Source organism: Pristis pectinata, chromosome 5 (assembly GCF_009764475.1).
Source record: "Pristis pectinata isolate sPriPec2 chromosome 5, sPriPec2.1.pri, whole genome shotgun sequence".
NCBI classification, from domain to species: Eukaryota; Metazoa; Chordata; class Chondrichthyes; order Rhinopristiformes; family Pristidae; genus Pristis; species Pristis pectinata.
This window is the reverse complement of record NC_067409.1, coordinates 62,867,871-62,883,983: the sequence shown is the minus strand read 5'-3', so window position 1 is coordinate 62,883,983 and position 16,113 is coordinate 62,867,871. Positions and strand designations below refer to the sequence as shown.

The 16,113-nt window shown below is 42.6% G+C and overlaps 1 protein-coding gene across 1 annotated transcript in view; it reads left to right on the top strand.

Moving 5' to 3' along the window:
- The window catches only part of dgkb (diacylglycerol kinase, beta), a 589,337-nt gene that overhangs the window by 177,039 nt on the left and 396,185 nt on the right, over positions 1 to 16,113 (top strand). The window contains exon 3 of the mRNA XM_052015544.1: positions 14,734 to 14,810. Coding sequence (XP_051871504.1) covers positions 14,734 to 14,810 — 77 coding nt within the window. The remainder of the gene's footprint in view (positions 1 to 14,733; positions 14,811 to 16,113) is intronic.

Here is a 16,113-nt window from a genome sequence, read left to right as displayed (position 1 = left end):
ATTAAAATATCCAAGCAGAAATTTCTCATTGATGTTTTCAAACAAATTGCAGTCTTTATTTTTGGAAAAACCTCTGGAATTGTAAACTTTTTCATTATTTCTTCAATACTAAAGTTGTACACAAAGTAAAAGTACAAGGAACATTTTACAATTAGTCATTACTCATCATTAACCCCTTGTATTTGAAAAATTAATTAAAATTACCATTGTGTCATGGCCTGGGACTTCACTTATGGGCAGCAGGGAGTATAATGACTGTAACCCCCTCCCTCAAGAGTTTAATTGGTCAATGAGGTCTACAGATTGCTGTACAGGAAGAGGCCATTCCGCCCACTATGCAAGTGCTAAGATTAACCTCCACATGAAAGCTGATTTTTAAAATTAAATTTTCCTATGTCATCTCCTGTGACAGTTGAAGTCCTCTTTGAATGGCACAGTTGATTCAGAATAGATTTCCCTCACTTAAAATTTTGTTGTATGTGTAGCGACTCACCGTCCGGGCAGGCAAACCAGCTCGGCAGTCGGGTCGCATGGCGTCGGAGCAACGAGGCCCAAGATGGCGGCAAGCCTTTGTCTTCCCCGAGTGACGGGGAGAACCCGCGCGCGGGAAAGACTTGATGACGTAGCATATACGTCATTGCCAGTTGCATTGGGCGGGACAGTCTCCTTTAAAAGGCCCGCGCGAGGCTGGGAAAAAAAAAACAGTTCTTGTTTGGCAATCCTTCGACTAGCGTCTTGTTTTATTTCGCGGTAGCAACTGCTACATTGGTGACCCCGACGGTCTAAACAGATTTTGGACCCGCACAATGGACAACAATGCAGCAGCCAACGCAGTGGCCCTCAAGCTGCCCACCTTTTGGACACTTTGTCCCAGCATCTGGTTTGACCAGGCCGAAGAGCAATTCCACCTTCGGCAGATCACCTCCGACTCCACGAAGTACTACCATGTGGTTAGCTCTCTGGACCAAGAGACAGCCGCCCAGGTCGGAGACTTCATCCAGTCGCCTCCGGAGGAAGATAAGTACCCGGCTTTCAAAGACCTTCTGATTCTGACCTTCGGCCTCTCCCGTCGGGACCGCGCCGCCCACCTGCTTCATCTGGACGGCCTGGGGGACAGATCCCCATCCGCCCTAATGAATGAGATGCTGGCATTGGCTGAGGGACACAAGCCATGCCTGATGTTCAAACAGGCCTTCCTCGAACAGCTCCCCGATGACATCCACCTGCTGTTAGCCGACGCCGACTTCAGCAACCCCCGTGAGGTAGCTGCCCGGGCAGATGTCCTGCGGAAGGCCAAACGCGAGAGCGGTTCGTCCGTCGGCCAAATCACCAGGCCGCGAGCCCAACGCCCGCCTCGTCCAGTCCCAGCAACCGAGCAGCCACACCCCAGGAACACAGATGATGACACGGGCGACCAGCTGTGTTTCTACCATCAGAGGTGGGGTGTGGAGGCCCGTCGATGCCACCCACCCTGCAAGTTTCAGGGAAACGCCAGGGCCAGCCACCGCTGATTGCTACAGCTGCTGGCCGCCGACAGAGCCTCCTATTCATTCAGGACAAGAAATCTGGACGGCGTTTCCTCGTTGATACTGGAGCAGAGGTCAGTATTTTGCCCCCGACCGGCCGCGACACTTGTAACAGGCAACCAGGTCCTGTACTCAATGCCGCCAACGGCACAACGATACAGTCTTTCGGTACCCATACGCTTCAATTACAATTCGGTGGCAGCCATTTTACCTGGACCTTTACCCTTGCCACCGCCGCCCGACCACACCTAGGAGCCGATTTCCTTCGGGCCCACAACCTGTTAGTCGACTTGCGAGGGAAGCAGTTAGTCCACTCTAGTGCTTTCCAGACCTATCTCCTGGGAGAAATCAGCCTACCAGCCCCGCGCCTGGACTCCATTTCCCTTTCTGGCGACGACTTCACCAAGCTCCTAGCCGAATTCCAATTTTGGCACCTCATTTTACAAATTCTAGGTCCAAACACGGGGTACGACACCACATCATTACTACAGGGCCACCCCTTCATGCCCGAGCACGACGACTACCTCCAGACAAACTCCGCCTGGCAAAGGAAGAGTTACGTCACATGGAGGAGCTGGGGATTGTTCGCAGGTCAGACAGCCCCTGGGCTTCTTCCCTGCACATGGTCCCCAAAGCCACCAGAGGGTGGAGGCCCTGCAGCGACTACCGCAGGCTGAATGACGCCACCACCCTGGACCACTATCCCATCCCTCACATCCAGGATTTCGCAGCGAACTTACAAGGGGCCCGCATCTTTTCCAAAGTGGACCTCGTTTGGGGATACCACCAAATCCCGGTCCATCCAGATGACATCCCCAAAACTGCAATTATCACCCCATTCGGCCTGTTCAAATTCTTTCGAATGCCGTTCGGTCTTAAGAACGCCGCGCAGAACTTCCAGCGGCTGATGGACGCGGTAGGCCGAGACCTGGACTTGGTGTTCATTTACTTAAATGACATACTGATCGCCAGCCGTAATCGCCAAGAACACCTTTCCCACCTCCGCTAGCTGTATTCCCGTCTCCGCGATTTCGGCCTCACGATCAACCCGTCCAAGTGCCAATTCGGACTTGACTCTATCGATTTCCTCAGCCACAAAATCACCAGCAACGGGGCAACACCCCTACCCGCCAAGGTAGACACTATCTGCCATTTTGCCTGCCCCAACACGGTCAAAGGCCTACAGGGATTCCTTGGGATGGTCAACTTTTACCATCAGTTCATCCCTGCAGTAGCCTGTATCATGCGCCCTCTGTTTTCACTGATGGCTGGTAAGGGTAAGGACATCACCTGGAATGACAAGGCTGCGGCTGCCTTCGTTAAGGCCAAGGATGCCCTGGCAGACACTATGATGCTTGTACACCCTAGGACAGACATCCCAACCGCCCTCACGGTGGACGCATCCAACACCGCGGTGGGTGGGGTACTGGAACAGCTAATCGAAGGCCACTGGCAACCCTTGGCATTTTTCAGCAAGCACCTCAGACCACCCGAACTGAAATACAGCGCTTTTGATCGGGAACTTCTAGCGCTGTATCTGGCGGTCCGGCATTTCCGATACTTTCTAGAAGGCAGGTCTTTCACCAATCATAAGCCTTTGTCCTTTGCCTTCTCCAAAGTCTCCGATCCCTGGTCAGCTCGTCAGCAGAGACATTTATCCTACATTTCCGAATTCACAACAGATATCCAACATGTCTCCGGAAAGGATAATGTCATTGCTGATGCACTTTCCAGACCAACCATCCACAACCTGTCCTTGGGTGTCGACTACACGGCCCTAGCTGACACACAACAAGCCGACGACGAGCTGCGCAGCTACAAAACCGCAGTCTCGGGTCTGCAGCTCCGAGATTTCTTGGTTGGTCCAGGTCAGCAGACCCTACTTTGCGACATCGTGACAGGTCAGCCCCGCCCTATAGTCCCTGCAGCCTGGCGGAGACGCATTTTCGACTTGGTACATGGGTTGGCGCACCCGTCCATCAGATCAACTGTCCAACTGGTCGCCAGCAAGTTTGTCCGGCATGGCCTGCGCAAACAGGTCAGTGAGTGGGCCAAGACTTGTCCGCACTGCCAGACATCGAAAATCCAACGACACACCAAAGTCCTGCCACAGCAGTTTGAGCCTACCTGGAGGTTCGACCACATACACGTCGACCTCGTGGGCCCTTTGCTGGTTTCAAGAGGAGCCCGGTACCTCCTTACCATCGTGGACTGGTTCACAAGGTGGCCAGAGGCAACCCCCCTGACGGACATCACGACTGATTCCTGCGCCCGGGCGCTGCTCACAACTTGGGTCTCACGTTTTGGTGTTCCGGCCCACGTCACTTTGGACAGAGGCACCCAATTCGCCTCCAGTCTCTGGTCTGAATTAGCGAACCTGCTAGGGACGCAGCTGCACACCACCACGACCTACCACCCTCAATCAAACGGGTTAGTGGAACGTTTTCACCGCCATCTGAAATCAGCCTTGATGGCCCGCCTGAAGGGTCCTAACTGGGTTGACGAACTGCCTTGGGTCCTGCTCGGCATACGCACTGCCCCCAAAGAAGACCTCCGCGCTTCGTCAGCTGAGCTTGTGTACGGGGCGCCCCTAGTTGTGTCAGGGGATTGCATACCTGCCCTTCGAGACCAAGGGGAACAACCCGCAGCAGTCCTACAAAGACTGCGCGAGAAGCTCAGCAACTTGGCCCCAATTCCCACCTCGCGGCACGGTCAAGCCCCATCCTGCCAGCCCAAAGAACTACGAGACTGTGTTTGTTTTCCTTCGCAGGGGCACACCTCAGGCGCCGTTGCAACGACCATATGAGAGACCGTTCCGAGTCATCAGGAATAATGGATCCACCTTTATTTTGGACGTTAGGGGCAGGGAACAGGTTTTCGCGACGGACTGCCTCAAACCGGCCCATTTGGATCTGCAACAACCGGTCAAGGTTTCAACACCGCAACGCAGAGGCCGACCCCTAAGCGGCGGCTTGCACAGCCCGCGGACCTTGGGGACTGTATCGCCGGTTCTGGGGGGGGTGGGGGGGGGGGAAGTTGTGTAGTGACTCACCGTCCGGGCAGGCGAACCGCCTCGGCAGTCGGGTCGCACGGTGTCAGAGCGATGAGGCCCAAGATGGCGGCGGGCCTTCGTCTTCCGACGGGGAGAACCCGCGCGCAGGAAAGACTTGATGACGTAGCGTATACGTCATTGCCGGTTGCATTGGGCGGGAACAGTCTCCCTTAAAAGGCCCACTCAAGGCGGGAAAAAAAAACAGTTCTTGTTTGGCAATCCTTCGACTAGCGTCTTGTTCTATTTTGCGGTAGCAACCGCTACACATGAAAACATTCTGTTGTGACCATTGGAAGTGATAAAGAAAATATTTTTCACATCACAAAGGGCTGTATACCCCAATGGTAGATTTTCAATAAGAAAAGATGTGACATTATGGATTGGTCTGTTATTAAGATCTCCTGATTTCTTTTATCTGGTGCCAATTTTCTGGTTCAGTGTTATTTCCCTTCCATATTGCTTGATTTCTTTATTGTCCAGAAATGTATTAATTTCTATTTTTGAATAAAACCAATGACCAAGCCTCCAAGGTGAGAAGTTGCTCATCATCTAAATAGCCCACCCCTTATTCTGAGATTGTGATCTATGAGTCTTGGCACCTCAGCTGGGGAAAAATAAATTCTCCTTGCATCCAGCTGTTCAGCTATGTCAGAATTTTGTATGTTTCAAAAAGATCTCTTCCTATTCTTCTGAACTCTGGAGGAGATATACCCAATCAACTCTACCTCATCTTGTATGGCTAACCTGCCCTTCCTGGAACCAGTCTTCTGATTGTCCACTGCACTCCCTCTCTAGCAAGTTTATCCTTTTTAAGGTAAGGTCGCCAGAACTGTATGCAATACTCTAGCTGCAGTCTCACCAAGGCTATAGTTACAGTAGGACATCTTAGCTCTCGTACTCAAATCCCCTCATAATAAAGGCTGACATACCATTTGCCCTCCTGTACCTGCTTGTTGGCTTTCAGTGACTTGTGTACAAAGAGCTATGCCTTTTGAACATCAGTGTTTTGCAATCCCTTTCAGAATTAGACATATATTCTGCATTTCCAATATGTGCACCAAATTGTGCACATTTTTCCACATTTATTGCATCTGCCATGTTCTTTCCCACTTAGCTTCCTAAAGCCTGTTAACATCCTCTTCCCTACACCTAGTACCATCAGCAGACTAGCAGTGTAACATTTGGTTTCAGCCACAATGTTGATATTGATTGTGAACTTACCAACCTTTTGCTATCTGTCCAACAACGAATTCTCAATCCATGTTGGTATATTACCTTAACTCCATGTGCTCTAATCTTGTTCACTAAGTTTCTGTTCACTAAGCCTTCTCCAAATCAAAATACATGCAAGTTGTGGTTGCTTTGGTTTCTTCCTTATCTATTCCAGTCACATTCTCAAAGAATTCCAACAGATTATCATGTGATTTTCATTTCATAAAACCACATTGGTGCTGCTCAATCCTATTATTTTCAAAATGTTCATTTATTATATCCTTCATTGTAGATTCCAGCATTTTCCCTATCACTGACAATAGGTTAACAGGTCAGTGGTTCCCTGTTTTCTCTCTCTCTCTCCTTATGTAAAACAAAGTGTGGATCACATTTGTTAACCTTCAAACCTCAGGAACAATTTAAGGATCTAAAGAATTCTGGTAGACGATAACAAGAACATTCACTATCTCTATAGCCTCCACTTTTAAAACTCCAATTAAAGCACACTAGTTGGCAATAAGATTACAGAAAATTGGTTCACTGGCCTTGTCTACACATGCCAATTATATCAAAATCTAAGAATGTGGGTCATTGGGTCCGTGGGATTTATTGGCCTTTTAGTTTCATCGTCTCTTGTATGTTTTTTGTTTCGCCATTGCTTATTTCCTTTAGTTCTTGATTCTCAAAAGACTCATGGTTCTTTTGTATTTTTGGCAAGTTTTTTGTGTCTGCTCTGAAGATGGACACAAAATAGTTGTTTAATCCCTCTGGCATTTTCTTAGTTCCCATTATACATTTGCCCATCTCTGCTCATAAAATTTAAAACTGTGGCTTGTAGGCTGGATATCACAAAATGGTATTGTACACTATTCAAAAATGGAAACAAATCATTCCTGTCAATGTGATGGGCTGATATGAAAAGATTTTAGCACCTAAAGTCAAATTTTCAGTGACCAAAGGTGCAATAAGGTTATCAGACCACAGTTTTCCTTTTCTTGACTGCTTATATTTTGATTTAATTGTCATGTGTAGAAGAGGTCAATGAACCAATTTTCTGTGATCTTTTTGCCAGCCTGTGAGCAGTATATATTCAACTTTGAGTAATGTCCAAATTCAAGACTTGTGAAGACTTTAAGAGGATAAATAATGATTAATTGCTTCCTGTGGTGCAGAGAATGGTATCAAACAAACACATTCACAGTAATCACAGGAAAAGTAAAACTGAGGTTAGGAAAATGTTGTCTACCCAAGTGCAACAAGCATACGATTTTTACCATGAAATATTGAGATCCCATTCATTTTTCAAACAGGATGTTGGATAAATAATTACATGAAAAGAAAGGGATAAAACAAGAGACTAATATAGGGAAAAAGCACCAAGAGACTGAATGCCCTGTTTTACTTCTGTGACATTGTATGAATTTAGTAAAAGTGATAAGCAGCCCATATATATTTGAGTTTCCTACTTTTCAACAAGCTCTTCCAGCCTCTTTGATCTCTTATTTGCTCTGGCACAGATAAGTTGACCATGCCTAAGACCTGGATAATAGTAATCAAAGAGTCTTTGCAGACCTTATTAATGGATAAAAGGTTTTTTACTACCTTAGTTGCGATAAGTGTTATTGATTTTGCATTTAGCTAAGACAATTATAATTCACAGTTTCCTTCTTTTATTGTTGCCTAAAAGTAATTAGGTCAAACCTGAATTTTCCACAGATGTTGGCAAATTGAAACTGAGCAGAAACAATATTACCTTCTTTCCAGTTGCTGTTAAATCTTCCTCACTTGTGGGTTTTGTAACATTGATATATGGGATTATTTGTATCTAGTATTCTCGTGGTTAAATATTATATATTATTCATTAAAGTTTGGCTGGAGTATGCATACATACAATGGAACTTCAATCGTCCACAGTAACAATGAAAGCCAAATCCGCCATTGTAAATTCTGGCAGCTCCAAATTTCATGTGGCATATAAGCCTAAATCTCAACTTTTGCAAAGGTCGTGGCAGGTATTCATGGGTGTGAATGATAGGATTGCAAAAAATTGAGATTGTACAACATGTAATGCACAATACATCGAGTTCCTTGTATTGAAAAGGTGGCATTCTGGGCTTCAGGTTTCCATTTGACTTTTAATATATTTATCAGATGCTTTGATTCTACCCAAGTTACATTATTGTTCTTCAATTATGATTTTTAAGAATAATTTCAAGAATAATTGTGGATTTCTTTGTTGTTTCTATGTTGAATGCCAAATATATTATGGGGGAATCTGAATGAGAGGATAGGTGAAATCTACCTCAGTGGGAAAACAGTATTAATACTTATAGAATCCATTCTGTTGGCATTCATTGTTTTAAGAAAACTTATTTAATAATTTAAGAGATGTGTAAAACTTTGTAAAAGTTAGTGGAAGTTTTGGAAGTACATAAATATTGTTACACATTGGTTGTAGATGAGCTGTTTTAACATTACAAGTTTACTCAGTGACCCAGAATTTGCTGAAGTAGGCAACTTCTGATGTGACTCATTTTGTTCAACCTTGTGCTTGGAAAAAGAATTGGTGCTGAAAGATCGAGTTGATAACAGGATTCCATAAGGAAATGTAAGCCTGAAATAAAAACAGAAAATACTAGAAATACTCAGCACGTTGGGCAAAATCTGTGGAGTGAGAAAGAGAATTAACATTTTGGATTCATGATCTTTCATCAATAGGGAAAAAATTAGGATTGAAACTGGTTTTGAGATGCAGAGAGAGGGGTAGAGGCAGAGAAGAAGGAAAGATTAGTGGTAGGTTGGAGACCTGGAGTAATTGGATGACACAAGTGATGGTGATGCAGGTTAATTTGTTGAGGAGGTAAAGAAAGAATATTAGAAAGGATTTGAGTTAAGGTCAAATTAAGAGAAACAGGAGAAAATAATTGGATTAACAAGAAAAATAAAGAAACAAAAGACTTAATAATTAGAAATAAACATTTAAAATTTTTTTTTTCTCTTTAGAACCACAAAAAAACTAGCTTCAAGGTAAAACTCCACTGTTTTAGTTGTGGCCTTTCAGGGCTAGACAGAACTGGACAGCAAAAATAAAATCACATTATGAAAAGGATGCTCCCATAGTTCAATACGTCTCTATCTGCAACAACTGTTACTGGTTGGAACAGGACGAATGCAGCAAATTGAAGACAAAAAGACTGTAGTTGATGGAATAAAAAAGCAGACCTCTGAAAGAATTCACCGGACCAAGCAGCACCTGTGGAGGCGAAAGATTTATGTTAACGTTTTGGGTTGAGACGCTGCAAGAGGGCTAAGAGGGAAGATTTCCAGTATAAAGCAGTATGGTGGGGGGTTGTGGTTGGAGAAGGGTGGAAGCGGATGGGGAGGGAATGATGGGCAGGTGGAACAGTGGGGGGAGGGGGGAAAGGAGAGGTGAACAAATGGAAAAGAAAACCAGGTAGACAGGTGAATATATGTGGGAGGAGATCATTGAGGGTGTGGATTACTTGAAACTGGAAAATTTAATATTCATACCATTGGACTGTAAACTATCCAAGTGGAACATGAGATAATGTTCTAGTTTCCACCCAGCTCTCCTGTTGCAAGGACAGACAGGTCAGTATGGGAGTGGGAAGGAGAGTTAAACTGACATGCAAAGTGGAAGCTCAAGGTGGCCATTGCAGATGGAGATCAGCTATTGAGAAGACCACATTGCAAGCGCTGAGTGAACTTGACCAGGTTGGGAGAGGTGCAGGTGAACCTCTGCCTGACCCAGAAGGGGTGTTTAGATCACTGGATAATGGTAAGGGAGGAAGTAAAGGGACAGGTGTTATACCACCTTCGATTGCAGGGAAAGATGGGAGATAGGTGGGTGGGGATGGCTGAGTAGACCAGGGAGTCACAGAGAGAGTGGTCCCTGCACAGAGAAGGAAAGGGGGAAGATGTGACTGGTGGTGGGATCACATTGGACATGAAGGAGGATGTGTTGGTTGCGGAGGCTGGTGCGGTGAAAGGTGAGGAGCAGGCGAACTCTCATTCTTGGAAGGCGATTGAGGGCAGTGCGGGAAATGGAGGTGATGGCTTCGGCAACTATGGTAGAGGGGAAGCCATGTTTCTTGGAGGAGAAACTTTCAGAAGCTCTAGATAAGAAGGCCTCATGTTGAAAATGGATGCAGCAGAGACAGTGAAATTGAGAAAGCCAGATAGCATCCTTACAAGAGACAGTGTGAATGGAAGTATGGTATAGGTAGCTGTGGAAATCAGTGGGTTTCTAGAAGATCTCAGTGGCACATCTGTCTTCTGAGATAGAGACTGAGAAATCCAGAAAAGAAAGAGAAGTGTCAGAGATGGTCCAGGCGAATTTGAGGGCTAGGGTGGAAGTTGGTAGCAATGGTAATGACATTGACAAGTTTGCACAAGTGTAGAAAGCTGCACTGATGAAGTCATCGATATAGCAGAGAAAGAGTTGGGGGAGGGGGGATTGCCAGAATACACTTGAAACTAGGATTGTTCCATATAGCCAGCAGGAAGACAGGCATAGCTGGGGCCCATGTGAGTACCCATGAAGACTCCTTTGATCTTTAGCAGATGTGAGCAATTTCAGCAAATTGTTGAAGCTGGTGGTTAGGTTGGTGGTAAAATGCTATGTGTGGCAATTGCATCTCCTGGGGTATCTCTTTATCGCTACAAGTTACTTGCACATTAATAACGCTCTGGGTGTTTAATTCTATTATTTACCTATAAATTCTAGGCTAACGAAAGCTGACTATAAAACAAATGCACATTATTGTGACTACCTCTGTTTACACACCAGATTAGAGACAGGTTTTCTTTAATGGGTTGAATGCTTTCTCAGCCTGAGGAAGCCATAGCATTTGGTTATAAGTCCAAAGTAATGATAACTGATAGCTCTCTTTCTGCTGCTATATCCTGGATCAATGAAGCAAAACCAGACTATAGCTCCCTGAACACCAAAGTAGCTATTGTCTGAAAAAAGCTTGAAGCATAACCACATTCTTTATTAATGTTCTAATTTCTATATTAACAGAAAGATGTTAGAAAATCCATTCCAATTCCAACTTAAAGTTTATGAAATTGACAACAGCTTTTGTGATATTATATTCTTTTCTGCCAACATCAGAAAGCATTGTTTTAATAGTTGTGTTTTAGTACTTATGTTTTAATTTTCTTTTATTTTACCATTGCACAATGTGAATCCTGACTTTATTAGGTACATAAAGATATTATAAAAGAGCATTCAATATCTCATACCCACTAAGAACTTTAAAGGTTTTTGCCCGTGAGCATTTAAAATGGAATCATGAGCAGGATTTTCAATTTTCTACTCTGAGTTACTTCTAGAAATTTTTCAAATATTTTCACTCTTCTACTATTTGGTATGCTTGAATCAGCAGAGCATTCTAGAATTGATCTGTATGGATTTCTTTTCAACAGAATCATGAACATTGATATCCATAAATTATAGGAGCAGAATTAGGGCATTTGGCACACTGAGTCTTCTCCACCATTCGATCATGGCTGATTTTTTTTTCTCTCAACCCCATTCTCCCACCTTCTCCATCTAACCCACTTACCAGTCAAGAACCTATCAGTCTCTGCCTTAAATACACCCAATGACTTGGCCTCCACAGCCCTCCATGGTGATTAATTCCACAGATTCATCACCTTCTGACTGAAAAAATTCCTCCTCATCTCAATTCTCAAGGGATATCCCTTTATTCTGAGGCTGTGCCCTCAGATCCTAAACTCTCCTACTAATGGAAGCATCCTCTTCACATCCACTCTATCTAGGCCTTTCGGTATCTGGTAGGTTTCAGTGAAATCCCCCCCACCCCCACCCCCACTTCCTTCTGAACTCCATTGTACAGGCCTAGAGCCATCAAAAGCTGCTCATACATCAAGCGTTAAAGAAAATGGGTATTAAGTTGCAAGGAATTACTAACAAAGAGGTGGTGAGTGTAGCTAAGCACTATTTATTATTAATATATTGACTGTGCAAGAATTTTGCCATTTCAACAATACAAATTAATTCCTTACACTCTTGGATTTAACACTGCTATGATAATAACTGATGATGTTTTCTTTAATAGCCCAGCAACTTAGGAAGAATTTTTTTTAAAGCAAGCAGTTTAATTAAACACTTTTTATTTTCAGGAAGCTGTTTTGTACTATTGAAATGATAAAACACAGACATCAGAAATGCTGCTATTCTCTTCACGTGACTGTTTATCACTCATTCAGCAGGATATCCTGGAAAAAATGGTTCAGAAGTCTTTTATTCCATTTTGTTTAGTTCCATGGATCTTCCACTGATGTAACTGTGGGCAATTAGGAGGACTCCCATTGAAATCTACCCATAGTTTGTCCCCTAATTTTCTATACTGATACCTATCTTTTAGAAAAAAGAAAAATGACTGGAAGTTGTTTGAAATATGCAACTTAGAAGCACATAATTCTGTTAAAGGGGGAATTTCATTCTCCTAATGAATTACAAATTTCAGCGGTTATTGAGGGAAGAAAGTGCCTGCTTATTATCTCTATATAAGATGAAGAGAAATATCAGAGGGCCTGTTATTGGTGACAAATGAACCTCTTATCTTGAATTGGAGGATTTTTGTGTCATCTTTTTTGAAAATGGTTGTTTGTTCATTGCCCCATCTAGTGCTCAGAAGAAAAAATGCAAATAGCAGAAAATATATGAATGAGGTATAACATGAGAGATGCAAATTGGAGTGGGCATTATGCCCATCATGTCTGCTCCCCAGTAAGTAAGTTCATGGTGATCTTCTACATACACTCCACTTTCCACTCTATCCCCTTGCTACTTCATTCTCTGGGAGATGGTTTGGATCCTCTCAGATTACAGTCATTTGGGCTGCACTGGTGATATCAATTATTGTAAAAGTTCCTTGGCACTGCTCCTCTCATGTATGACTGTGTATATACGAGAAAGAAACAGAGTGGATCAGGCAGAGGAAAGCAAGCTTGCTTGTGCATTACTTACTGCCATACATCATTAGTTACATCCATGGGGAGTCGATTACAGCAGACATTAGTAGGGTCAGCTTGGCTGAAACAGTCAAACACACTTCTGTAGGTGAAGTCGTCAGTATTTTTTGGGAGGCCACTAATTGCCCTGTTGTTTCTCCGGATGTCTAACTCTGCTACCCCATTCTCTGAATAATCATCAGAAAAGTGATGATGTCCCTCTTCCAGGTTGTCCAACACTTCAGCAATTCCAGTAGTACACCTCTGCTTTAAGGAAGTCCAACTATAAAGCTATTTCATGCAGCTTTATTCATAGACTAGTGCATGGGACTAATTGAATTTTCCACAGTTAATACTATGACTTGTCAAATCCAAATTTTTTTCCTGGTAAAATTTAATTCAGTCATAAAAACACTGTCTGAAAACAACATTATTGCACTTAGTTAATGTGTGATATAATTTTATCTGTCAATTTGACTTTTCTGAGAAAATAATCATTGGCCTCTGATGAATAAGAAAATAAAATTTAAAAAACTGTTTAAAATTGTGAAAAAAAGGCTAGTATGGTTGGCCCAGGCACATACATCTATACTTTGTAGCAACTATTATTGTAAATTTAAACTGGCTCAGAAAAGATTATTTTCCCAACTGCAGTGAAACTCCCAACTGAAATTCTGTGCACACATCTTTATTGAAGCTCTTCTCTCAAACATACACTGCCATATTGTCATCAAAGTTCACTCTTGTATAAACATTCATAAAATGAAAATATGCTGCTGCTCTGATGAACCCAGAATGCTGGAAATGTGTATCCACATCCGACTACATCTATAGAGAAATGCTAAGTGAGCTCTTTGAATCTATTACCTTTTAACTTCAAAGAATATATGTTGAGATAAAGTTTCTGTTCCCCCAGTGAAAATGTAAAAGATTTCAGTAATCCAGTAAGCCATATCTGCTTAAAGCTGGAGCTGTCTTACTTGCCACAGTTTCTAATCTGTTAAACCATTAAGGTGATGTGAGGCTGGAAAGATTTCTTTGGAAACTTTGAGAACTGAGGCAACTCTCATTTTATTGATGCCCTTCCTAGCATCTGTGTAGCTTTAATGAAAATGGCTCTTTGCCTCCTACCGGAGACAACAATGCCATTTGCCACTCCTCTTAGGCCACTTGTAAGGGCTATGTGCTATTGAATGACGCCATTAAAGTCTGTGTTGATTCTGGGAATTCCTTTGAAAGTACTTTGTTCAGGCTGAGATTCAAAACATCTGTAAGAAGAGTGGTAGCTACCACTCAGGAAGAGAAGCTGCCAGTTACCTTGGAACATCTTCCTAATGCACCAGAAAACATCTGGACCACCATTCAGTCCTGGGTGTTCTACATCTAGATACTGCAATTAATCACATCTGTTAAGATGTTATTATCATTGTCCTAACAAATCCCCATATAGTTTGCTATTATTCTTTTCTGATTGTACTTTTGGTGTGCCTTGTGTGGGTCAACAAATCTGGATGACTAAGAGGGAGGATGAAATGTATTGTTTAGTTTCAAAAAAAAGGGAACCAAAATTAAAATATATTTTCTTGAACAGGAGGAGAGCGTTTTAGATGCAACAGTAGATTTGTTTATCATATCAAAGAATCCATTTAACAGCAGGTATCAAAGTAAATATTTGTTGGCCCACTTGCTTGCTTGCAGACTGAATCTTATTATGTATGTTTCAGACTTCATGCATATGTAAATAAATAGGCTGATGTTGTTTAGTGCAGTTTTATTGTTGTTTGTGTAATTTGCTCTTTCGCTGTATTGCTTAAGGATCCCAGGTCTTTGGGACATGAAATATTTAGAAAACCCATCATTTTCTGACCTGTGACAAATTAACCTGATTTTTGTTAGGAAAAAACACTCAATGTTTAATATATGTCTCTTTCTTTTAAGACTCCACAAAGAAGCTTAAGGATGTTCTTGAGGAATTCCATGGTGCTGGTGTGCTTGTGAAATACAACCCAGAGCAGGTAGTTTATATTTCATTTGTTCCACTTATTACAAGGAATGAATGAATGGATGTTTGTTTAAATTCGCAGATTGTGAGATAGATTGGATTGTTTGCTCACCCATAATGTCAAGTATTTTTGTTTCAGTTTCATACAACTGAATGACTTTCTGGCTACTTTAGAAGACATGGATGAAACTATTAATTCTGGGACTGGTATCAAACATAAGCCTAACTAGGTAACTGTGACTGGTTCATTCATCCAGAAAGCATTTGTAAGTCAGTTGAATCCGTGGCATTTTCTCTGGTACCAGACCTTAAACTGACAGATTTTTTGAAATGAATGTGATACTTAAAATATTGTATACAACTGTCCCAAACTGTAATTCTTCTTCATTTTCACTTTTATTGACCATATTTTCTGCAGAATCTTTGTTGCTACTTCATTGATGAATTTCTTTCATGAAATGTCTACACACAAAAGTAGATATAGGTACCATAAGGACAATATCAGTCTTCTTTCAACATAAATACATCTTTTGTTTTTAATATCAGTTGGTATTTTCCCTTTTGCACCTCCATATCCTCTCAACTAGAAGCATCTGTTGTTGAGAAACTAAGACTTTAAAAACTGTGTGACGATGGAACCTTGCTAAATTCAATTTCATGTTGTTCAAAGCTTTAGGTTATACAGTGCAAGGAAAGAGTAAAGGGAATGGTCATTTGAAATTCCAATGTAATGCCAACATTTGTCTCTGGGCAGCCACTCCTCTATAATTCATTCCATTGAAGTCATTTGAGTGAATTTTGGAGACAGGTGACAGCACACCAACTCTACAATCTAGTGAGTTTAGCCTATCAACTACTGATCAATTTCTTGGCAATTATATTTCTATAGGCCCAGGATCATTCTTTGCTCTTTGTTTTGACAAATTATCTGTAAAAAAAAAATGGCAGTAGCTCATATCAGTATTGATTCCCCACCTTTAAACTGCTGGGACTGATGGAAGTGTTTTAGAGTGCAATGCAACAAAATAAGATTCATCTTAGACCATTAGACATAGAGTAGAATTAGGCCATTTAGCCCATCCAGTCTGCTCCGCCATTCAATCATGGCTGATTTTTTTTTCCCAACCTCATTCTCCTGCCTTCTCCCTGTAACAGTTAAACACCTTATACGTCAAGAACCTATTAATCTCTGCCTTAAATCTATCCAATGACTTGGGCTCCACAGCCCCCTGTGGCAATGAATTCCACAGATCCACCAGCCTCTGGCTGGAGAAATTCCTCCTCATCTCAGTTTTAAAGGGACGTGCCTTTATTGT